Below are 25,724 nucleotides of genomic sequence, written 5' to 3'. Positions count from 1 at the left end.
AGTTACCTAAAAGTATTAAGACAGTAATTTGGTTTAGATTTTCACAGGTCAGATTCGGGTTGCCTGCATTATACACTGGGCTGCCATGGCAAACTATATGCTGTAGTGACATTTTTCCTCCTTCAGTGATTGGTCGCCAACAGCTTTGAAAGTCAAAGCTGCAAAGCATTTGTTAAAGATTAATTAAGATTATTTAAATCAAGCATTTTTTAAAACCTGGACAACAGTGTGTGGCTTGCTCTTTGTCCTGCAAAAGAATGCTAAAAATCCCAATTTGGGGCGTTAAAAATGTAAAAAGAATCTTTAATGCAACATCTATAATCTCTCCTTAGCACCAAGACAGATACAGTCGACTGTTCTTTCTTTTTCTGATTTCCTCTCATAACAAGTTCAACACAGGACCTACAAAAAATGCTTAAAGGTGCGACAAATGTCAAATGTTGAACTATATTTGTTAATAATTAGGCATGTTCTATGCTTTCTATTGTTAGCTAGTTCATTTACATATCTTTGGACTCCAGTCACAACTCTATCTGTGAACACTTGGTCATTATTATAGTCCATGGTTAGACCAACGAAGAAAACTAAAAACAAAGAGAAAAAACTGAATCTGCACAGAACTCTTAAGCACTGTAGTTAATATGTAATGAAAACTATCATCACAGAGAGAAGTGAACAAATAACGACAGAGGTGAAACTACTTCCCATGCGACAATGTTAGGGTGGATCATTAGATGGCAGTATTTCCCCACGATTTTAACTATTGCTCCAAGAGACATGACAAATATTCTTTTGGGCTTTTAAGTAAACATTTCAATCTGTAAAGTCTTTATATTCTTTTGGAGATGACATTTCCTGCACACATTTAATTTGTGTAGAATTAGAGCACAGTAACCAAGTCAAGATTGGAATTTGTACTTTTATTGTTTGATGAAATAATGTGGTCTTTTCCCCAGTAACCCTTGTTAGAGTCCTAAAAGACATAAATATTAAATCTATAGTTAGAAAAAACATCTACTTTATCAATCAATCAATGATTCAATCAATCAATGAATCAATCTTTATTGACAGACGTTTCGTCTATAAAAGGATCATACCCTTTTTTTAAAATTCATAACCACAACTCCATTACAGTATGGAGATTTGTTCTATTAGTACTAGTATGTTAAAATTGCGTTTGTGCTCCATTTACACTCACACTTACGCTTGAATGTTTTTCTTTGAGTAAATCACATCAAACACCCACATCCACTTTATCTTTTTTTAGCCGTTTTTACTTTTTTTTTTTTTAAAATAATGAATTATGATGAGGTACCCAGTTTACCCAACAGAAATAAATACTAATTTGATGACACACTTGAGCAAGTCAAAGTCTCGATACCTCTCGGTAGCAGTGAAAGTGGCAGCTCTATGTGTTTCAGGTCTGCACGCTAGCCACGCCCCCTGCCTGATGCGTTCCTGCTGACTGAAAGCACATGACCAAGCGTGTTTACACCTGCAGTCTTTAGTCAGGCGCTAACGTCAACTGTGACACGGATACGCAAGCCTGTTTTTTAAACCAAGATAAGACTTGACCGTGGGGTGAGAGATTATTGTTTGGCAGACCCTCGGCTGGTAAGTTAGCCATATTAGAAAGGCCGCTGTTTTGCTTCAATAAGAAGGCTAGTAGCTCTTCCGTAGCAGCAGCTGCTGCTAGGTTAGCACACTAATGACTCTTGAGTAGGTTGCGACAGCAGCATCACCACCAAAGCAGGTAAAAGCTAAAGGTTTAACAGTTCACTCATGTATAAGTGGCTTCACTTCAGGCACTCTACTTAGCTTAGCCCACACGGTGTGTTTGCTTGCAATGTCATCGTTCTTTATGGTATAATCAACGTAAAATTACAATAAATGACTGAACGAGCTAGCAACGATTCAGTTGTTGGTTATGTTAACCCTTTAGCACAGCAGGTGTGGCGGACTGATAAAAAGTTAAGTCCTATTGACCAGATAGTGGCAGTTTTTGGTTGAATACAGCCTTAAACTCATTAATAGGTGTTAGCGTGTCTCAGTGTGAACTTGTCACAGAGGTCACAATCAACTGTCTGCTCTCAGGTAGCTTCCCGCAGGTTCCCTGTGTCTACGTGAGTTGTTGTAATCAGAGGTTAAACTGAGATTTGGCAGGTGAAGGCACAAAGATTGGCTGCAGCAGGGCCAAATAATTACTGTGAGTTAGAAGTAAGTTACATAAAAATGTGTTCTGTGATGTCCAGTAGATGTTTCTTTGTCTGCAGATTGTGATCAGCTGAACTGCCATGCTACTCCGATATTCCCTGCTCTTTATGGATTTAACCACCTGAATTCAACAAGATATAAGCAGATGTTAAGACAGTAAAAGGTAGACTTCGGTGAATGAGTCTAATCCGCATCAACTTAATCACCTTAAATATAAACTCATGTAACCCATTAGCAGTACCCAAGATATATTCAGTTCAACATACTAATTCTCTGTAAACTTGATAACAATACTGCAAACTAACCAGTGTAGCATGCAGTAAACTGCCTACTGCCATATTTTCATGTAAGCATTTGCAAAATGTTAGGCAAAAACATAATTCAACAACACATCATGCATAATCCAGTATCTGATTTAAAACTCAGAGACTGCTCAGCATGTGAAAATCCCATTCTTTAAAAATAAATAACTCATCTTTCTGGCATCTTTCTCCATATGTCAGTGATGCATGTTAACATTTTTTTCCTCTCCCTGGGAAAAAAAAAAGCAACTGAGCATTTAGCTCACGGATGTATTTTGCAACACACTGCACGGATATAGTTTGTGCATTTGTTGATATTTGTTGAGCTGTTTTAAAGTTACTTTTTACAATACTTCCCCATTAAAAATCATTTCTTACCTCTTCTGTGGCACTAACTAGATGCAGACTACCGTGAAACCTTATTTAAATCAGCACCATTAATTGCATCACAGGGATGAAAAGGAAAAAGGGATGTGTTTAAGATGTAAATGAACCATGGGATGTCATTGTTTTCTTATTATTGCGCAAGTGTCTCCATGCCATCACTGGAAACAAGCACAACTCACTCAATAGTAAGATGCACTAACCTCTCTATCAGATGTAATTAATCATTAACTGAAGGCGGTGGGATGCTATTTCAGATTGTTCCAACCCACTTTAACCCCTGGTTGTCATGTTTTTGCATACATTACTGCACATATTTGATAAAGGAACATCCATACTGGGATGGTAGTATGAACATTTTAAATGAATCAAATGATTTTGGTTGCTCCCAAGTCAAAACAGCAGTTTATTTCCAATGAAAAAATGGCAATATTAAGAACAGTATTAACTGTAAATACTGTATACTGTCTTCGGTAGCTCTAGCCCATCTGTATCCCAGGAGAAACAACCCCTCTTTGGCCTCTGGCTCCAGGAAGCCAGAGCTCCTTGCTGTCCAACATGGATGAGACGGATGTTGAACGTGAGTCTCTTCCCTTCCCTACTGAAGGCTAAGCCACATGTATTTGACATTGGTCAATTCAGCTTTCTGAAATATTGTCCATCCACTTATGTTTACTCCTTTTCTGCTCCGATATGCTTCTGAGGTTGTGTTTTCCTTTCAGAGGTGACCCTGGCTCTTCTTGATGCAGCCACCGATAAAGACTCAGAAGTCCAGGAACAAGTCAGGAAGTCTATTTTGACTTTGGGAAAACAGCAGCCAGACCGAGTGTTGGCCATGTGTCAGGACTACCTCCTGAAACACCCTAAGGTAACAACCCAGAATAGTGAGAGTCCTTAGGAAGACGAAAGTCAGCCATAATTACGTAACTAAGAAAACAACTGCAAAGTCGTTTAATGTTTAAAAGCAATATGGACTGTTAAATCTATTTTGAGCCTGTTTTTCTGCATTTTTTTTCCCGCACACAGATGCAGAGACTTTTGATACCGTTGTAGCCACTGAATTCATTCAGTTCATTAGTTGGCTTTTTTAAATTTAGATGGTGTAAAATGTTCTTGGTGATATATTCTTTGCTTATCTAAAGGCAGTCCCTGACATTCAGCAGAAAACAGAGTCATGCTGTTATGTTTCAGATTAACTGCTCCTGTAGCATTTTAATTTCCTGTTTCACTCCATTGTGTTCCTGTTCTCCTTTATGTTAATGACCTTGTCAGTGAGGCTGATACTGTTTTCATCTTATTAATCCGTCAGTATCATCATGCTAAAATGTGCTTAGGGAGACATATACTATAACAGAAACTACCACAAAGGCTATTTTGGAAGCTCTGCCTTTCTATGGACAGATTTTGACAACAAGGTAACACAGCTTTGGGAGATGCAGTCATCAGATTTTACGCTTGTACTGACATCAAAATGAAGGCTGATTTCTGTGTGGTCGGAGAGCTTATTGGCATAGTGACTGATGTTATTCCATCGCAGACCAGCCTGCGGTCCTCTTTTTTTTTTTTTTTTTTTTTTTTTTTTTCCCATGCTTTTATATCGCCTCTTCATATCTTCCTCTTCTTCATCTCATCTTTCTTCTGTAGCTGGTGGTGAGCCACAGAGTTGTGATTCTTCGGACTATTGAGCTGATTGTTAGCTGCAAGATAGAGGAGATCAGTCCTTCCAGGATAAAGAGTATTATCTCCCTGGCCTCAGATGAAATGACTCGATCAAAGGTAAATTATTTATGTTTGTGAAGGTTCTCAGTCGCCCAGGTCATCGTAGTCTAAGGAGCTTGGAAAGAAAAGCATCTGGACTTCTTTAAGTGGACCTTTCACCTCTCATCCGAGAAGCTTCTTCAGTTCTTCTTCTTTAGAGCTAAAGAAGCTGAGAGGTGTAACGTCTTCAAGAAACTTAAAGAAGTCCAGATGTTTTTCTTTCTAAGCTCCTTTGACAAAGGTAGAATATTTACTTTTAATCATTGATTTTTGTGTTTTTTAAGAGTGTGGACATTACATGATTGAGTTTTGATTAAGATATCTTAAAAGCCTTAGTCATACAGTTTCGTGTGGCCCCTTTCTTACATCCTCTTCATTGTTGTTCTGCCTTCATGGTTGATTCAGGAGGTCATCCCAGACTGGCAGCAGGCAGCCAGTAATATCTTGGTCGCGGTGGGTAATAAGCACATCAATGACATCATGGAGGAGATACTAAGCAAGTTCCAGCCAGGGGTCCTGCCTCACTTCTTTGTAGTTCAAACACTGGCCAACCTCTCTGATTCAAATGGTAAGGACATTTTTACTGGCGTACATGAAAGGAAAAATGTGCAGTCTGTCTTTAAGGAAGCCCACATGCAGGCCAGGGTAGGATTTTGGCTGAGAAGAAAGGAATTGAGCGGTTGCTGAGAAAAGCTGAACCTGTTAAACCTGTCCAGTAAGAGCACTTGCAGGTCAAAGATTTTGCACAACACCAGGATTTTTTTCTTTCTCTCTGTTTTTTAGGAGCACTCTGTGATTACAAATGATTAGGGCTCATTTTTTCCACTAAGTATGGAGTCATACTGGCAGCAGTAAGATATTTTTCAAAACTTCTGAGCTGATGTGTACTTTTCTAATGGATTAGTAAAACTTATTTAGAGCCCTGAACTTCAGTGTCTGTGCTCCAAGTATGGCAGCTACCAAAGTAGCATGTCAGGTAGTTAAACAGAGTTTGTCAGTCTTTAAAGGGCCTTTAAAGTGCAGCTGACGTTACTAATCCTACATTTGAATTTGAGCATGTGTTTTATGGCATGAATGAAGTTGTTGTTTTTTTTCTCCCCAAGCTCCATAAAATGAAATCTGGAATAACTTAAAAGAAAAATAATCAGAGTTGTCTGAACTACTCATGTCTGAGTGTCACTTATTGTGGTAACAGCCAAATAACTGATAGACAAATCCATTTGAATTATTGTATAAAAATTAGTCTCATAGTGCAAAAATAATGCCAATGTATGTCTCACTGCTGTTATAGAGGAAGAGGGAAATGTAAGCGTGCCATAAATGTGTAATCTGTTCTGTTCTCTAGTTTATGGCATGGTGCCGTTTCTGAATGCTATTCTGGGAACCATGTTACCCATGCTGAGCATGGCAAAACAGGACAACATAAAGTGGGTCTTCTCTTCTGGTAAGAACCACCTGACCTGTTTTCCAGTGGTTTCTTAGATTTTGACTGAACAAACCAAACAAAAAGTGCAGCTTCACGATGTTCGCGTGTTTGCTTTGCCTGCTCTTTACAGTCACACGGCTTTTCTGTTTCCTGTTTTGTTGTTTTTTCTCTCCCTGCAGCTCTGTCTCATTTCAGCGACAGTATCTTGGAGTACCTGGCCAACTTAGACAAGGCTCCAGATCCTTCAGTCAGAAAAGACACGTTCTCCAGTGACATCTATGCTGCTTTTGAAATCCTCTTCAATAACTGGTTACAAAGCAGAGAGCCCAAGGTAGGTTGATCGTGCAAGATGATATGAAATGCAGTGGACTATACAACTGAAAAACCACCTACATTTTGCAAGAAGTCATGGGTTGAGGCATTGTTGAAGGAAGCTGAATCATTAAGGAAGCAGAAGTAAGCCATCCAAAGCTGCAATGACAAATAAAAAAATAAATGATAAAAGCTAAATTAATTTTCTCACAGAGAGAACACTTGGTGTAATTTACTCTCCTATCCTGGAGAGACACTGTTTTATTGGGAAATTCCCAAAAAAATGTTTTTTGAGTTTTCTGGAAGGTGCAATCTGTTTTAGTCAACAAAAGAGAGTCACAAAACTCAACTAGAAGAGGGTGACATCTTTACTTTTTGTACTGACTCTATATTAATCTGTGTTACTGAACCAAACAATTAAACCGTTTGTTGCACAATTGGGAAGATACAACTGTTTATTAGAAGAGTATTTAGTTAAATTATCTCAGAAAGAGGCTTGTTCTGGGAACTAATATTTATTCAATCACAGGTTATTGATGTGAAGGTCATTCTTATTACACATATGTCCAAGTACTCACCTAATCTTTGTCATCTCTATCACCTCATATTCTGACTTTTCTTTTCTGTTTGGCTTCCAGTTGAGGCTGACAGTGGCTGAGGCGGTGGGATCAATGTGTCATCTGATGGCCAGCGATAAACTGGAGGAACAGATTCCCAGACTTGTTCCTGCCATCCTGTCCCTGTACAAGAAAAACAACGAGCACTACATCATTAGCAAGGTGGGCACAGTGTGATGCATCAGTGTAGGGATTGTTTATTATGGGTTTTTGTAGAAAGTATAATTTATGTAAGGAAATGGAGGACCATTACTCTCTGAGCATCTCTAAACTCTGTCCTGGCTTTAAGTAGAAGTGCATCTTAAACTGAGTCTGAGCCTTTGCGTGAGTGTACCTGTTTTGTTTTTCTAAACAGAGTCTGTGCCAAGTCCTAGATGCATCTGTCAACATGGGCAGCAGGGTGCTGGAGGCACAACTGGAAGCTCTGCTCTTTGCACTGCACCAACAGGTACACTTTAAGTGCATTTCTTTGCATGGTAATAAATTGGTATCATTGATTGTGTAGTGTATTGATGAGAAACAAATGGTTAGAAGAATTGTTTCTCAGTATTTCTGTTTGGTGCTGAACTACTTATGGTATTGAAAGCACAAATCTGTGAATGAATGGACTGGGTTAATTCTTGCGAATTGCTCACCTGTGCTGCTTTTCTTAGTTGATGAATCAAATGACCGTAACTGTTACTGAGGTCACACATTTTCACATCCTTGTGACTCAGCTGACACTTGGCCTGATGCCTGCGTGTTGCAAAATTTCACCTCAACTACGTAATGTGATGTGATGGCATAATGTTACAGCAGCAGTGTCTGTTACAGTTCCTTTTGTAATTTTTTTCCCTCCATTTTATATGTGTAATATTTAACGGTGCTTAAAAGTGCATGTTGCTGTTAAGAATGTGTTCCTACAACATTTTCAGTTCTTATTTTCAGCTGAGAAGTGTACCCGAAGTGGGAAAGTGGTGGCACATGAAGCTTTTCAAAAACAATAAACACATGTGACTTTGTGCTGTAAAAACAGACCATGTGCTCAGACTGTTAATTTTTTTTATTATGGTTTTCAAAAATGCACTGGTCCATGCAAAAATGAACTCATGTTAATATTCTCCCATTCTTCAGCAGCAGGAGAACACCATCATCCCTATATATGATACAGCTGCAGGAGAGCGTTTATACAAATGTTTTATTGCCTTTAGCTGCTTGATTTGCACTCTGACTTGTAGATTATGAGCAGAGTCCTTGTTATGTAAAATTATATCAGTCCCATTTTTAATATACAAATGCAGTGATTCGTATTAGGTAGATATACATTTCCTGGCTGTCACTGATCCAAACACACATCTGCACCCATGACACCCGAAGCCACAGAAACCAAATTAGAAAACTGTATTTTATCCATGCTGAATAACACATACGCTGTTATTATCACAGCTGTTTTAATACAAGGGATAAAGGTAATGGTAAAAATATTATTTAGAATAATGCGACATGTAGCACAATTGTGTTATAGTGAGCCATTTTTAATGACATCTAAAATAATCTAATCTACCGCGACCATTATTTTCCTGATGTAACTAAAAGTCACCAGAATAGACACCATGATGCTCTTCCCTTGTTTCTACCAGGTGTCTGCCCCTGTTGACTACAGTAACCCTCCTACTGTCAAGAACCACAATGAGGTCCTGCGCTGCTTCAGTTTGATTGGTACTAATTTTACTTTTATTTTTCTTATGTTGATGTGGAGTGCACAGTGACAGCTGAATGTTGTCCGGTCAAGCTTTTCTATCTGGTTTAGCTCTGGAGAGTCACAAGAGCAGTAATGAGATGTGCATTAGCGTGTTAGACCCAGTTTCCACCACAGGATAATTGCATTAACTGTTTGTGGACTGCTCTTATCCTCTGTCTTGCTTTGCTTGCCTTTTTTTGACCTGATTATTACATCTGTGTCAATTTATGCATTTCACATTTAAATGTATTTATTTTATTTTTTTTAAACTTCTAATTCTCTCCCTTTAGCGAACTCTTTCCCAGATCGCCTGGTTATGTTTGTTCTTCAGAAGTTGGAGAACAGTAATGAGAGAAGCAGGATGGGCTCCTTGGCTGTCCTCCGTCACCTCATCAACTCCTCCAGTAAGGAAATACAATAACAGCTCCAAGCATGACACACACTATTCCCTGATCACACACTTGCCTGTTTTACGGCACACAGACATTTCAAGACAAGTAAGAAGCAAATTGTTCAGTTTACCTAAATCACGTGATAGTATTTATGTATCTATGTGTGCATAGTAGAGCAGGGCGATATGGCCAAAAATATTTATCACGATATATATTTGAAAATTTGCGATAACGATATAACCGACGATATAATTGATGCGAGACAAAATACAACTCCACAACATTACTAGCGCAAAAAGACAACCTTCCATTTATTTTCACTTAAACAAGAAGCTGGTTTTTATGTACATTAAAGCTTTATAAAAATGTAACAGTGCAAATGCAAATTCCTTGCTGAAAGTTTAACCAAAAGGCATTTCCAGTAGAAATGGGCTGACATATCCTGAGCATAACCATGTATAATATCCACTGAAGTTAAAAAGAGGTGCTTTGCAACATTAAACTGCAGTGTGCAGTACGTATTTTTCGGACCATAAGGTGCACAGGATTATAAGGCACATTAAGCGAAACGAAGCAGTCAGATAAATCAAACTTTATTAAACTCATTCTTCTTGCTTCCTCCACTTCTGTACCATTGATTCATTAATGTTGAATTCTCTGGCAGCTGCTCTATTCCCATGTTGTTGCAGTATATTAATGACTAACCTCATATTGTGGATGGATTATCTCAGTTGTTCTCCTGACTGAAGTTTGGTCCGTTTACAGCATCCGGACATGCGATTGCATTTGTCTCTAACCATGAAGAACCTTCACGTTAACTTTTATAAGTGGAAAGGTGTTAGTGTTCGTCCTCCAGCTTCACTGTTTATGTTATGCTAACATAGCTGTGTCGCTAGCGATCACGTAGCACATCATTATATACCAGCTAGCCCAACTTCAGTAACCCTACAAACGTCACTGCTGTTTAGTTTCCTGTCTTCATTTATGTTGGAAGTGATAGCAGAGCTGTACGTTTGGTTTTTTTCAGAAATCTCTCAGTCAGAACATGCTATATCATGCTTAGGTAACTAGCGAAACTAGCGAGCTAACTTCCGCTAGCTTCCTGCTAACTTCTAACTCCGTTAAATGTAATAACTTTTGTTTTCATGGATGCCTGGAAGTTAAACTTTATAGTTACACCTGGTAAAGCAGCAATGCTGATCGTTTTATTAAAGATGAAAGAATTTAGACAGTTTTTAACTCTCAGTGATGCTGCAGTGTTCGTTTGACATGAAGCATACGGAGTTTAGGACCCAGATTACTCCCAGATTTAAGAGCATCTTAGTCCGACAAATACGACAATAACAACGGCCGCTTGCATGTTCTGCAAAAAAATGTGCTTTGTTGTGTATCTGACGGACAAACACCAAACCAGTTCCACATCACGGAAGTTGCACCATTTTTACAAACCAATTCTGGTTCATCTGTTTCACTCAACAATCGGCCATGTGCGTATGAAAACAAAGGCACTGCGCATGCGCGTTTTACTCCCATTCTATCGCGATATTTCATTTTCCTATCGTTGCCTAACATTATACCGGTATTACCGTGAACGGTATAATATGGCCCAGCCCTAGTGCATAGAAGTGTTGATTCATTTGATTATTTAAGACTTTGCCTTTATTAGTACCTGTGCATTACAGCTTCTACTATGGAGAGCAAGAAGCTGCTGATTCTGGCCAGCATCAGACAGCCGATGGCTGACCACAGCAACAAGGTAACGCGCGCGCACGCACGCACGCGCACACACACACACACACACCTTTTTATTTTATTTTTTTTGACTATCATGCTGTTAGATGGATGAACATATTCTTCTTGTGTTTTACTCTTTTCCTTAAGCTTTTAGTTGTTTAGACAATGATGTCATTGTTTCCCAGGTGAAGAAGCGTGTGGTCCAAGTGATCAGTGCCATGGCTCATCACGGCTACTTGGAGTTAGAGGGAGGAGAGTTACTGGTTCGATTCATAGTACAACATTGTGCTTTACCTGACACGTATCAGGTACAACTCCTTTTGTGTTCATTTCCCCCTTTTTTTTTTTTTTCCTGATTTGTATGGAAGTTCTCTGTTAGTTGCATTTTCAGTGCTGTATGTGTGTGTTAGTATGGTGGCTTTTTGTTGTATATATGTACACAATGTACAAAATGGTAACAGTAAAAACAAATATCATTTTCTGTTTTCCATGTGATTAAAATCTAAGGTGCAAACATGAATGATGACATGCAAACAAGCCCATTAATGCCCAGACATTCATAATCATTCATAATTCACAAATGAGCTTTAATACTTTATCTTAAAGTCTATAAGATTAATGAACTATATGGAGCTGAAAATGACAGATTCTGCAGATGTGAAACATCAGTCCTCTCACAGATAACCTGAGGACTTTAGCACCCCAGATTAAGGAAGAACTGTACAGAAGGACCAGCAAAGATGTTTTTAAGTAAAATATGTATTACTACCTGTGCCCTTTTCTGTGTGTCTTCAGCGGAGTCAGAGGCCCACAGATCCAGAGGAGGTAACTAACGAGTCACTCAGGTCAATGTGTGACAACACCCTTCATCTCCTCACTACCACTGTTGGACGACTAGCCGATGTATGTACCCTTTCTACCAGTCTGATCTGATAAATATTGTGTATATATATTAACATGTGTTGTTCAGGAAACGGTGTTAGCAGCAGGTGTTTCTTATGTCTTTATTTTATGCTGTGCATGTGTGAAACTTCCCTGACTAGTAGTGTAGGTCAGTTAAATTTGATTTGTACTACTAGTCAGTTAAAAGTGTTACGTTTAAGAACTTTGCTGTGATATTTAACATGTGTGTTTTCTTGTTTGAAGGTACTGTGGCCAAAGTTGCTGTTTTATCTGACCCCTTCACAGTACAGCAATGCCACTACTCCTCTTTGTAAAAGTCTCATAGTGCTGGGCAGCAAGAAGAAAAATAACCAAGAGCCCAGCTTCAAAATCGACTTGACACGGGAAGGTACATGGCTATAGACACTTCTTTATGTAACGTGTGGAAAGCAGTGTGCTGTAAGGGGTCTATGTTGAAATGTTGTGTGTGGAAGTGGAAAAAATAATATTATAAATAACTTTATAAGCATTGAAATTTGTTCTTACGTCTCTTGTTCTTGTTCTGAATGATCAGTTTAACCTAAACATGTCTCATCTCTGTCCTTTAGTCAATCTACCATCTCCACAAACACTGATGATCAGACTGCTGGTAAGCAAATATAGAAGCATCGGCTAAACCTAATTCCCTTTTTGCATCTTCAGTATTCAAATAAAGGCTTGCCAAGCATCCCATCTAATAATTGGCTGGAGCAAAATTTTTGTAATAAAATTAAAAAAAAGAAAATTAAACAAAAAGAAAAAAGGACTGCATGGATTTATTATGCTAATTTAATCCCCGGGGTTGTGTGAGAGTGTGTGAGTGTGTGTGAGAGTGTGATCTGCATATAATGATGGGGTGTTATATGCATACTGTGAGTGAAAGTTAAGTCTGTATGTGTGTTTTTTGTGTGCGTGCATGCGTTTGTTTCACTCTCTATGGCTTTTAATCCCAAATTCTTTGTAGTTGCATTTTTTTCTCTAGCTCCTCCTACCACGGAGCAATAACCAAGTTAGACAGATTTACTGCAATTGTTTGTCTTTTATGTGATCTGTGATATAAATGATACGTATCTGTTTTTGTAGGTGAATGCAGCTTTTCCATTCAATAACAGAGATCATGGCGCTCCGTCCCTCTCTCTCCTCCAAATCCTCAGTATTAACATTCACCCCAATGCTGAGGCAGTCTGGGACAAAGAAATAGCTCCACTGCTTACAGTACTAGAGGGTATGAAAATATGTGCACATACAGTAATCATTTTATGCATTTATTTGTATTATACTATATATGTGCTTTGCTGTAGTTACACAAACTGGCACTTTTGCCCTTCAGGGGTTCTCATGCTTGTTTTTTTTTTTTTTTTTGTTTTTTTTTCTTGTAAAGATGATCGTCACCTTGAGTGTCATCCTCATGCACAGTATTTTTCACTATGCTGCTGCCAGAGCTTTCTGACTGTGGTTTTTGGTTTTAACAGAGTCCGCTGCAGAGAGTCTGGATAAGAAGGAATGGGACAAGAGGTTACTGGAGGTGTGTGGGTTTATTTTTAATATTCCCTCTTCAAATGCATTAGTGATTTTCAGCTGAATAAAACAAAAATATCGTCCCACTTATTTGGGAAGAGAGTGAATGATGGTTGTCATCATTATTAGATTATTTATATAGTTAGACTGTTATGATCCCTGCTTCGTCAAAAAACATTTAAGTCAATTAATTTGATCAAAGTCATCCTAACGGTGCTAAAACTGTCCACAGCTCTTGTCTAAAACCCTGACAGCACTTGATGATGATAAGTGGGTATGTCAGTTGGCAGCTGAATCAACCAGATACCTCCCTACATATAACAACGCCTTAGAGGAGAAGGTAGGTACCTTTTTAACAGTAAAGGTTTATTAAATCAGTTCAGAGCTGCTAAGACTTCAAAGCAAACTTAATTTAGAAGTGAAAAATATGGAGCAGGTAGAGGGTGGTAATAAATCTAAGAAAAACGTCAGAATTTCTGACAGTAAAATTGTCAATTTCCAAGAGAAGAAAACTGCAATATTCTAAGATTTCCATCACAAATATGAGACCACAGTTCACACAGCACACATTAGCACTAAAATGATGCCCATGGTACTCCTTGTGCATATTTTGGCAAGACTGTGCAATGAGAGCTGATGCCAAACGTTCATCATCTCACCCAAATCACCAAGTTGTTTTCTTCTAAATGGGTCCATTTTTTTTTCATGCTAATATTATGAATCATATTTAAATCACAAGTATTTCTTCATTCTTAAATCCAATTGCAAGGTATAATTTGATTTGGTCATCTGCTGCAGACATAATGAATGCTTAGCAGAACACATAAAATTTATATTTATTTATTTATATATATATTTTTTGATTGCATACAGAAAGTTGAAAAGTTACACCTGACCAAGGGTGTAGCTTGAAAATAAACAAAACTTAACTAGTAAATTTTGTATAGTATAATTGATATCACAGATGTTCCTCTTATAGGAGAGAAAGATATGAAAATGCTGCTTAGATATTTATATAATGAGCCTTTTTTTTCCCCTTTTTTTAGAGCTTCCTGTATCGATGTATAGGAGTGACTCTCCAACACTGTTTCAATAAAGACCTGGTCAAAAAACAGCTGCATGAAGTTCTCCTCGCAGCTCGGCACAATGATGCAGTCGAAAGAGAGGTACCTGAAACTGTCACCTGACAATATTCTTTCGTACAAAACTCATGTCACTTTCGATGTTGTTGCACAGGTTTATAGTCTGACTCTAAATTCCCGTCATCTGCATCTCTCAGGGAGTGGCGATGGGCGTCGGTCTGTGTGCAAATAGCCACTTGGAGGGAACTCTGGCCAAGCTGGATGAGTTTGGAAAATCGGATGCCTTCAAGAAGTCACCGAGCATCTTTAACCTGCTGAAAGTACGATGGAAAATGTGCAAATAACAAGTTTCCTTATGTTTATTTTATGTAGAGCAGTGTTCATTTAGACGTCAAATTTTGATTTGTTCACAATCTTTTGACCAAAATCTCATTCTAAAAAAATCTAAATTCTTGTAGTTTTAGCTAAATATCATAAGATATGAGACCAAATCTGACGTTGGCTACATTATAAAGTGTGAAAGAGTGTCAAGTTTTGTTGGTGACAGTTTCTCAACACTGTTTATTTTCCTTGACATGAAATATCAAATGTGTCCATATGTCTACTCTTCTCTTCCTCTCATATGTTAATTTAAGATCAGAGATTACTTCTGACTGGATCACTTCCATATTCCCACCCGTCTATACACCTGTCTCTTAGATAGTTCTTATTGGATCTTGTCTCTGCAGAATATTTTCAATATTTTTTTTTCGTTGACAAAAAGTGGCAACACATCCCGTCATCGTTTTTGTCCTCGAGCATTATTTTTTATTTCCTTGTCAGCTTGTTTTTATTAGGAAAAAGTGTGACAAAAATTATTGGTTAACAAAATGAATACTGATTGTACAGTTTTTTTTACAAAAAACAAAACGGCTGGTTATTCCTTTCTTGTCTAACCTCAGGAGCGTAATGATGTCGAGGTGGAGAAGGTGAAAAGCACATTAATCCTGTGCTACGGTCAGGTGGCTGCGAACGCCCCTCCAGAAAAGATTCTGAACCGCATTGATCAGGACATCCTACGCTGCATCAGTAAACATTTCAACACCAAGGTATGGAAACACAGAGAAACAGTCCTGTGATTTAGTAGTTTGCCATTGTTTGAGATGGTGTTGCTGGGTGTCACAGACTCCTGCATCACTTAGGTCAGCGGTCCCCAACCCCCTGGCCGGGGGACCAGTCTGTGAGTCGTCTGGTCTGTGCCGCGAGAGTTGAGGCTTAGGTGTATATATTTGAAAGAAATATTTACGCATTACCATAGCGACCAGAGAGCATTAAGGGGCAGAGAGGAGGATGTTACTCTCAATGCTGTCGGCGCATTTCAGGAGGACGCTGCTAATAAAGTTACACAATTACACAGTGAATTTGCCTTTATTATTATATTTACAAAATACCACAGTTTTTGTCTTGGTCGTATCATTTTATTTTGTTGTATTTATCCGCAACACCTTAAAGGCCAGTCTGTGAAAATATTGTCTGACATTAAACGGGTCTGTGGTGCTAAAAAGGTTGGGGACCGCTGACTTAGGTGATCAGACAGTTCATGAGAAGAAAGAGAAAAAAACAGCAAACTGAGCTAAGATCCAGGTCTGATGCTACAGGCAGTGAACAAGGAAACTCTTAATTTTAACAGCTTATTGATGAACATTTTATTTGACTGAATCCTGCAGGAATCAGGGCTGTGTTTGTATGTGAGCTCATTCCTTATCACCTTTTCTTTATGCAGGTTCTGGGGATTAAAGTAGAGACAAAGGTATCGTCACAGGAATCCAGGAGCTTTGTCTTTAATCCTTGCTAGTTAACATTTCCTCTTTCTTCAGTTTGATCTCACCCTCCTTTCTTAATATATTTCTGCATAAAATCTGCATACTTTTGGTGATATTGTCACTAAAATCTTACATGAAAGTCTTCAATTTGAGAGCGCTGTGCAGTAAAACAGCCTTTTCATTATGCTTCAACCCAGCTTCACTGCATACATGTGAAGTTTCACGGTGCAAGAGCACCAGACTTTACTGTCCTCTGAAGGCATTCATGTATGATCGATCACTAACATGTTTCCAGTGTGGTGGTGGAGTTTATGTTGATTTTTAAAATGCAATTTAAAACTTTTTTACAATCACCTAATAGCAATGAGACTAAAATATATCCCAGCTAAATTTGGTTGTTGAACCGTCAGAAACCATATTGAGCATCACTTCTTATTGCAATAAGGGACCGTGGTGTACTTCTGGGAAATGTAGCTTCAAAGTGATGCATCACTGAAAATATCTCACACACTCACTTCAGGAAAGCTTGAAAGATTTTTTTATCTTTTGTTGTCGGCTCTCAGCTACAAAGAGCAGATGATAAGAAACTAGCAGACCACCTTTCTTACATTAGTCCTTACTAAATAATATTCAGGTTTACGACAATATTGTATTATGTGTGTGCCGTTAAGCTGTTAACATTTTGTCTTGTGATTATAATCATTTGGGGCAAAGAAACAGCTGTGTTTACGGCATTGTTCTAGTCAGGGTGACATTGATAAATAACACCTTCAGGTCCGTCTCTCTCTGTTCTTCACTATAAGCTCTACTCTTTCTTTCTTTTTGCCTTATTTGCTTAAAGGTTGATTGCTGTTACATTACTCACTGGTGACTCGCACGCTGTGTGAACACCTTTTATGTCTTACTGATCAGAGCTTGCAGATGTTGTGTTGTTCTACTGATCACCTCACATTTCTTTCCATCCATAGGCATGGAGGATCAATCTGCAATATACATGTTGGATTGATTTAATTAATTAGCTGACTGATTTATTATTATATGTATTTTATTGTTTATTTTTACTATGCTTTGTTTAGAGTTGTGTCTGCTAAAACAGGTTTGCAGTGCATCTTGTTCATTCTTGATAACGGAGACTGCCTCTTGACCCGAATCATTTTCTCTCTTTGTTTTTTTTTGTTGTTTTTTTTATGTCTTTGTGCGTCATTTGTCTTTATTTTGTGCACCGTCATCTCTGCATTTTCCCAATACAGGACCTGACTATGAAGCTCAGTTTGATCCAGAGTGTTGGCCTCATAGCCAGAGCCATCAGTGAGTGTGTGAAGAAACAGGGCTACATCTTCTCTCGCAAGCAGGAGCTCATTACTGTTATGCTGGTCAGTGGAAATTAAGGGCCAGCTTCTTGTTACACAGTAATTGCAGACAGTAAGAACAGCAGACATGTTCTTGTCTTTTATTTTTTTCACTGGTCAGGACTTCATTAAGGCAGAGCAAGCTGATGCACTGAGGACTCCAGTACGCCAGCTTGTGATGAGCACGTGTGCCAACCTTATGTATCCTTCACTTCAGTGAAGAAACTGAACTTTGCAAAGTAATATGACACAAATTAAGTCCCTTAATAATAGAGACTAACAGCTACTGAATATATGTACAGAGCGCTTACTAATAAATGAGTGTTTGTAGTAGTTAATCTTACTGTTTGCACTGAATGAACTGTAAAACTTTGATTTGGGGTGACTTCCTTTTGCAGACTTAAATGATAACCACAGAACTCAAAGTCAACAGAAGACAAATACGAGGCAGCACTTTGCTGACGTGAAATGAATCATCAGTGACTGAAGCTCTGTCATCTCCCAGTGTTTTATCTTTGACCTTAATGCCTCAGTCCACTGGACCCTCCGATGAGCGAGAATGAGAACTTTGACTTGCTAAAGGTGTGTATCAACAGTGTGTTCTGTCTGCCAGCTGAGACGAACACTCCAGAGAAAACTAAAGAAGAGGAGCCGCTCGACCCCAAGCAGAGAAAGGTGAAGTGAGATAGACTGAGATCTGCTGTAGTTTGTTTGTACCACCTCTGATCTTTATAGCAAACTTTGTCTGTCATTGTAGCCAAGTATTTTAAATGCTGTCATGCTGTCAGTCAATATATTCTGGTGGATCTCTACAGGCGCTGTACAAAGACACGCTGGCTGCTCTGCAGGAGCTGCTGAAGAGCGTATTGGCTAAAGATCCAACACCCGACGGTTTACAGAATGTCTTTAAGGTGAAGCCTGCCGCTTCAGCAAATGCTCTTGTTTTCACTTGGCTATTCAATATGTTATTTATTTAATTTTTAAAAAATAAATGAGGTCATTTTGTCATAAGATTAAGGGGCTGATGAAAATCTTTACTAGTAGTTTTGGTCGAGCAGTAGAAGAATGGGGAATAAAATCAATACAGAATAGTATCACAGTGTTTTACATGGTGATAATAGATCGATTAAGGGAAACAAAATATCAATATTCTATTAAATAAATAATACTTCTATTAGAAAAATAATTTAAATACTCTCTTACCATCATCCTGACATAATGTTGACTCAGTTTAATGCAAGTGAGAAACTGTCCAACACTGGACACACTTAGCTCGACTAAAGCTAGCTCCTACTTCAAAGCACGCTGATGGCTCAGTCACAGCAGCCTCCTCACGCTCCAGCATTGACAGCAGGTTTTAGTGAAGGGTCTAAAGCAGGATCTGCTTAACAATCTCATTTAAAGCACAAAAAATAAAGGCAATAACTTTATCTTATAGAGTAAAACAAATACTGAAATAGTTTAACTTTGAAGACAAATCACCTTTTTAAACTGAAAAATAAATTCCAAAATATGCTTTTGAATATATTCAGCATATGTTAAAAGTACAATAATATTATATTGTGAGTGAAGTATAGTGACAATATTGTATCATTAGGTATCTGGTGATTCTAGCACTATTTATTTCTGGTTTTAAGTGCATGATACAAATTGCTCTTTCTCTGCTTTTAATTTTAGTTTCTGTCAGTCCTGCTCACGACTCCAGTTCCACAAATAACTTTATAAAAATCTTTAAGTATTGTAGACTGCCATACAGTAATGATTGACTTTAACATGCCAGTATCATATCGTAGTGTACGTGTAAAGCTCTTGTAAAGGACAAAGTAAAGCACTATACAAATACAGGCCATTTACCATAGTGTATGTAACCTGCGTTTTCTGATGTGACTTCCTTGTGCAGCACATTGAATCATGGTTGAGTTCTGGACAGGACCACGAGAGGGAGCGAGCTATCACAGCCACAGCTCACATACTGGCTTACTACCTGGATAACCTGACTGTCAAGGTACACACAAAAACATAGGGCAGATATATTGGTGACAAAATGTTTTTATAATTCAATGGATAATCGTGTAATTACCATTTAACAACTCAAAACTTTGTGTAGAACATGGTGTCTTTCCACAACCTTGGAGCTCTGCTGGGCCGCCTGTCTCCACGCTGTTCGGACCCTGTCCCTGCCGTGCGCGCTGCTGCCGTCGAGTGCATACACACACTCCTTTATATACAACTTCGATATGAAGGTACAGTCATGTAACGCTTTGACATTTTATACATTGTTTTAAGGAAGTACCATGTCATAAAGTGGGGAAAGGTAAGGAGGCAATGATGAGACCCTGTCTGTTATTTTGTAATTAGTTTATAAAAGGAGCAGGGGTTGGATAATCTGGAGTTGAACTGTGAATAATTATTGTCAGTGTAAAACTTATTTAAATATTTCTATCCCTGTTCCTAGGATTCTCTTTGGATTATAAGGATGAATCTGTGGACTCTCTGCTGTTGTTAAAGGATCGGCTGGAGAACCCTGACCACTCAGTTCTGTACAAGACCTGCTCAGACCTTACCAAGGTACGCGCAGGAGAGCTGCAAACTGCTTTATTGCTCGTGCTCAATACTTGTTTTCTTGCCAGTGTGGATTTTATCTTTTAGTATGACACTCAACAATATGTTTGTGCAGTTATCTGTTGTAATGCGTATAGTCTGTCACACTCTGTCCACCATAATGTAGGTGTGTGTGTGTGTGTGTGTGTGTGTGTGTAACTGTATCTTTCCCTGCATGAAATCAGGTGATGAGTAAGCGTCTGCCTCAGCAGCAGCTGACGACATTGGTGTTCATGCTGTTTGAAGGGCTTGTCGACAGCCAGACAAACTGCTGCCGAGCTTCAACTGTCATTCTGAATACTCTGCTCAAGAACAGAGGAGGCGGACTACAAGATATGGTAACGCACGGACTGCCTTTAGTTGCATTTTCTTATGCCTGTACAGTCATTGCATATGATATAAAGTTGCAAAAGAGAAATCTCTGGAATCACTGACATTTCCTTATAAATAAATGTATACAACATTTGCCTACTCACAAATTTGGGGGATAGCTTTCACAGAACCTTAAGAAGAGGCATTTGAGCGATCCGCCAAGCAGGGAAAAGCAGCAACAAAGCAACAAGCACTTCTAAAGATCTGGATGTTATTCAGCCCGCGAAAACAACTAATTGTCTACAAGTGAATAAAATTTAAGACTACTGCTACTCTCCTGGGAGTAGGCGTCCTTCAAACATCAAAGGGAATAACACTCAGTCTTGGGAGTTGAAGAAGACCAAAGGGCTGCAAAAAACGGCACTGTAAATCTTTAAACCTTGTTAAAGTCTTTGTTCATGTATTCATAAAAAACACTGATCGGGAAAACGCCTAATGAAGGGGAAAGTTTTTTTTTTTTGTTGTTTTTTTAAAAGACCACTTTGAAGGTACAAACTACATTTAAAAACTCAAGATTGGCTGCTTTGCAACCCAAGGGCCAAGAAATCTTTGAATCAATGAGTGAGCAATAAATTCAGAACAGAATTAAACAGCAAAGTGGTTTACAAAAAAAGACAAAGAAAGGAGGAAATTCCACTTTTTTTGAGCCTCTTAGCTCTGACCTGATTCACATGATCTGGTGTGACCTGTAGAGGCCTGTTAGGTCAAGACATCCCAGAAATGTTGATGAAATATTTCTGAGAATTAAGCAGGACATGGAAAGTATAGCTGTTACTGGTTTAGTTAGATTGTGTTTGTCTAAAATGATCTTGATGGCCGTACAGATGACATCAAATCAAAAGTCCTGCTAAATGTAACCAGCTTCACAGACATGGTTTTGCAACTGTAACAGTGAAGTGCTTTACCTGCTGCTGTCCTGCTGGATCACCAAACACAGCGATTGTTTGTTTCTGTGTTGTTTGGTGTGTATGTAGGTCCCAGAGATGCTGGAGGTGCTGCATGTGCGTCTGCAGAGCGTCACAGAGGACCAGGTAAAGACAAACATGAATGCACAATTCATATATCACACACTTAAATTATTCAGATATTGAGCGTTATCAGCATTTACAATTTAAAGGATTTCTTATTATCCCCATGTTAAAATAACAAAGAGCAAATTAGAAGAATACCTTTGAGCCCTATTTTGCAATGATGAGCCGTTTACTTCACAACTCTCTTACTTTGTTTTCTTGCAGGTACTTAATGAACTCACTCGCTTTGCTAAGAATAACTGTTTTATTGTATTATGTTCAGGTGAGAGTGGCAGTGGGACAAACAGTACTTATCCTGGCTTCTCAGCATCTACAGACTGTTATCAATACACTAGTCAACCAACCACTTCCTTATGACAAGTAAGTATAAAGAACCTTTAAATCCTCTTCCTCAGCATGACCACATGCCAGCTGTTTTTTGTCTTAATATAAGAAAGAATTGCTCATATTTTAGCTGTAACAGATATTTTCTGGGACATGTGTGAACATGAAGCGTATTTGTTCGTGCAGCTGGATCAGTGAGATGTGGATGGCTTTGGGAGCAGACCCCATTGTAGCTAATCAGATCATGGAGATGGTGATGGAGAAACTTAGCATCATGGCACCCTACGTAGACAAGAAGGAGTCATTGATGAGAGGAGGAACAACAAAGGTGGCTACTAATCAGCCACTGGCTGTAAGTTACAAAGTGACTCACTACATGTAAATTGAGATGCAATTGTTGTGCACAGGACACACACATATCATGAAAGTCTGTTGTACAGACTACAAAGAAATTAGCTTGTGTTTAGTTTCTGGTGCTGTTTTTAAACTTGGTAAATTTACTATAGATAATTGATGGGTGTGAATGTTGTGTGACTTTTGTCATTCAGATGACATGCGGTCTCAAGGAGCTGTTATTAAACGGTCAGAGTCAGGAGCCAGCGGTCAGTCTGTTCCCTCGGCTATTCTCCTGCCTCACTGTGCGACTGGGAGCGAGCGTCGGAGTCTCAGCACCAAAGGACAGCAACTCAAAACACACTGCCTCCATCCACGTCGCAGGGTACTCATCTTTTTTTTTTATGTATAAAATAAATAAATAAAATCTCTGTCAAGTTAGAATGTCAGGTGTTTCTGTGGGTGAACCTTTGGATCCAATCCTTTCTTCTCTTCCAGGGTAGCAGCTGAAGCGCTGAGAATTTTGTTAGCACGAGCCCAGTTAGATGAGGTGATGAAAAAACTGGATGAGGATAACGCCTGGGATGCAGTGAAGGAAGCCAGTACACATGTTAAAGGAGTGACACTGCTAGCAAGGTACAGATATCTTCATGTTGCACATCAGTAAAGCTGTAAATCTCTTTTAAAACAGTACACTGGAAACACTATGCCCTTGTTTTGCATTTTATCCAAACCCTGTCTTATTAGGAGTTAAAATGTTAATTTAAATGTGCTATGGTGTCTTTGTAAACAAGCGTTTGTTTGCCTTGTCCTTAGGGCGATGGCTAAGCATGCTGGTCCCAGATTGCCTGCAATCGTGGAGTGTCTGTGTCCATTACTGAACAATATCTATGAATGCCAGCGAATCACTGTCACTGCTTTCTTTTCTGAGGTGATAAACCCAGTGATTACATGTCTCCAATTCTTATCGTTATATCTAAATTGCAAATGACTAAATGAGTATCTTTAGCAGCTTCATTGGCCAGCAGCAGGAGAACAACAATAAAATGTTTTTTATTTATTTTATGTCTTTTGTCACGGTCTTATCTTGTGACTCCAGCTGTTGAACCATCATGTGGTGACAGAGCTGATGTTAGTAGATGTGTTAATGAACAACATGATGGAGAGGATATCAGATCCATGCTGCACGGTCCGCATGTTGTCTGTGCGAGGGCTGGGGAACATAGCCGTGGGCTCACCTGAAAAGGTACGCACACTCACAGCACTCGCACTCAGCCACCCTAACTGTTACGACACTCACTCACATGTAACTTTCATATTAGGTGAATAAATATGCCAAGGAGCTGCTGGCAGCCATGAGTTCAGGAATGGAGGAGAAAGATGATCCAGGTAAGTCAACAGCAGATTAAAAGTGAAAAAAGGTAACGCTAATAAACATTTGTATCTAATTCACTGCAGTGTTTCTTAAAGCGTACATGGTACAGTCATTAATCAGATCTCTCTCTTTTTTCTATATAAAACTGAAACAGGTAAACTGATCACACTTGAGGCCATGTCAGGCTTGTCTAAAGTTCTTGTCCACCTTGACAAGAAAAACGTTCACCTACTCGCGGTCTACATCTTCATGAAGATTAAACCTTTCTTGGAAAGTGTAAGCTTGGTCTTTATATATGTCCTGTATCATGTTATTAATCAAATATTAATCTAAATAAAGTAACATTTTGTTGTATTTTATATCAATATTTCTTAAAAGTTCATTCACATCTGAGGTCGGTTAGATTTCTCAAGCTTTGTTCAGTCCTGTGAGAAGATGACTTTTTAAATATTCAGACACAAGGAGGCTTTATGAGACACCTGTACGTTTGTGGCTTTTCAGCAGGTGTGCCTACTAACAGGGCCCTTTTTGTAGGCACACCTGTTTACCTGCCTACACCTCTGTGCCTAATAAAGTGAAATTTCCCATTCCAACCTACATGAGACGATGAAACAGGCAATGCACTTTCTCTAGTTGTCTAGATAAAATGCTAAGTGCCGCTTCTGACTCTCAACCAGGAGAACGATGACATCCGCTGTACTTCCATCCATCTCATGGGTAACCTGTCCACGTTTGGCTCAGGAGAGCAAGTGTTCAAAGACCAGATCCACAATGTTCTGGTCAGCCTGCTGTTACACCTGGTTGATCCAAACCCGGAGGTGGTTAAGGTAAAGTTGGAAAGCACACACAAACTGTGACAGCAGCTTTCTCTCTTATTGCAGATACACTTTAGTACTAGAGGGTGAGCTGTTACATGCTGTCATGTAAAAGTGGATTGATTTGTTTGTTTAGGCGTGTAAGTATGCGATGCGAGTGTGTGCTCCTGTAGTGGGATCAGAACAGATCACAGCCATGTTTCAGAACCACCTACATGAAGATAAGAGCTTGCACTACGGAGAATTCATCAACGACCTCACAAAATACCTGGTGAGCTGAGAGACCGTCTGAGTTAAGCTTATTTAAATGTGGGGAGATAAATTCAAACCGTTAGTTTTAGATTTTGTCAGCTTTCTGTCCTGATGTTTGCTTTTCTCACCGCAAAGTTACCTGTGTTTTGTGGGCTGTAGATTCAGGACTTTCCTGGCATGCTGAACTTCTACCACATTTCAGTCATCCAATTCTTCAAGAGTAACTGGCCTGAGGTCAGAGCAGGAGCTGCCATGTTTATAGGTATCACTGCACTTTAAAAGATCACTCCATATTATAAACTGAAGTTCTATCAATAAGCACGAAGTGTCAAATGAAAACCAGCCTCTGTGTCAGTTAGGTTACAGTATGATAGTTTACAGATGACATGTGATGATGATGATGATGTATCCATCATCAGGGTTCATGCTGGGAAATCTTCAAGAGGAGCATCACTCCCACCTCAACATGGGCACCATCACTAAAGGTAAAGTGAAAAAATCCCTTCATTTCCTCTCTGATCTCATTCTGTTTGTTTGCTGGTTTTAATATTTGTGTGCGTTCGTTTACAGGTTTGGTGATGCTGCTTCAAGATCCAGATCCTGTTGTGAGAGTGAAGGCTGCTGAAGCCATGGGACACTTCCACTGACACACACACATACAAATACTAGTAATTCCTTTACACATCAGTGGTCGGTATAGATAGTAATTTAATTGTTTTTTTTTAATATTCAGCACTCTGTGTTCCAGTGTGCAGTCATTCTCAAATTATCCAAATAAACTAACTGCAGACTTTCATTAAGACCAGAACAGGGACCAAAGAGGAAGAAGTGAGGAGTACGAAACCAAACGGTCACATGATCATGCCAATGAAAACTAAAAACACTCAGTCACACACACATGCAGATGCATTTAGCTCTTATAGTCTTAATTTAGCCCCTCTCACCTTTTACTCTGGTACTTGAAGGAAGAGTCGATTCTTAACGGTATTTTAGTGACCCAGGACTGTGCTCTTTACAGATAGACCTCATCTGTAGCATCCTGTCAGTGTGACAGCGACAACGAGATACACTGTGTTCTCTCGATCAATAT

General features: G+C 38.9%; 2 protein-coding genes across 4 annotated transcripts in view; one reads left to right on the top strand and one right to left on the bottom strand.

Moving 5' to 3' along the window:
• Positions 1-25,724, bottom strand: part of trak1a (trafficking protein, kinesin binding 1a) — a 346,028-nt gene that overhangs the window by 232,462 nt on the left and 87,842 nt on the right. The gene's annotated exons all lie outside the window — the stretch shown is intronic.
• On the top strand, positions 1,467-25,649 carry mroh1 (maestro heat-like repeat family member 1). Of its 3 annotated transcripts, XM_085422419.1 has the most exons (46): positions 1,467-1,614; positions 2,274-2,377; positions 3,378-3,480; positions 3,623-3,768; positions 4,545-4,676; positions 5,064-5,226; positions 6,004-6,102; positions 6,264-6,415; positions 7,035-7,175; positions 7,369-7,461; positions 8,633-8,711; positions 9,024-9,137; positions 10,808-10,881; positions 11,045-11,167; positions 11,655-11,762; positions 12,006-12,150; positions 12,350-12,390; positions 12,864-13,005; positions 13,253-13,305; positions 13,531-13,638; positions 14,345-14,464; positions 14,578-14,700; positions 15,322-15,468; positions 16,143-16,169; positions 17,433-17,555; positions 17,653-17,732; positions 18,065-18,206; positions 18,347-18,442; positions 19,432-19,536; positions 19,639-19,774; positions 19,987-20,099; positions 20,318-20,470; positions 21,479-21,535; positions 21,798-21,895; positions 22,046-22,211; positions 22,408-22,577; positions 22,691-22,828; positions 23,009-23,123; positions 23,292-23,438; positions 23,515-23,581; positions 23,722-23,843; positions 24,245-24,394; positions 24,519-24,653; positions 24,794-24,896; positions 25,054-25,119; positions 25,205-25,649. In XM_085422419.1, the coding sequence occupies exons 3-46, from the start codon at positions 3,459-3,461 to the stop codon at positions 25,279-25,281; spliced, it is 4,911 nt and encodes a 1,636-aa protein (XP_085278545.1). In that variant the 5' UTR covers positions 1,467-1,614; positions 2,274-2,377; positions 3,378-3,458; the 3' UTR covers positions 25,282-25,649. The 3 variants fall into 3 exon arrangements, with proteins under 3 accessions (XP_085278545.1, XP_085278544.1, XP_085278546.1); XM_085422418.1 differs by lacking the exon at positions 2,274-2,377; XM_085422420.1 differs by lacking the exons at positions 2,274-2,377; positions 16,143-16,169.

The sequence above is a fragment of the Rhamphochromis longiceps genome, linkage group LG11 (genome assembly GCF_057381845.1).
Source record: "Rhamphochromis longiceps isolate RC_006_pf linkage group LG11, R_longiceps_female_GT1.1, whole genome shotgun sequence".
Classification (NCBI taxonomy): domain Eukaryota; kingdom Metazoa; phylum Chordata; class Actinopteri; order Cichliformes; family Cichlidae; genus Rhamphochromis; species Rhamphochromis longiceps.
Note: the sequence above shows the minus strand (reverse complement) of the source record. Positions and strands in the feature narration are given on the sequence as shown.

Coding starts and splice junctions, on each gene's coding strand:
- mroh1 (XM_085422418.1), top strand. CDS start 3,459: ATGGATGAGACGGATGTTGAAC. Junction 3,481..3,622: donor GGATGAGACGGATGTTGAAC/GTGAGTCTCTTC, acceptor TTTTCCTTTCAG/AGGTGACCCTGGCTCTTCTT. Junction 19,775..19,986: donor TATACAACTTCGATATGAAG/GTACAGTCATGT, acceptor CCCTGTTCCTAG/GATTCTCTTTGGATTATAAG.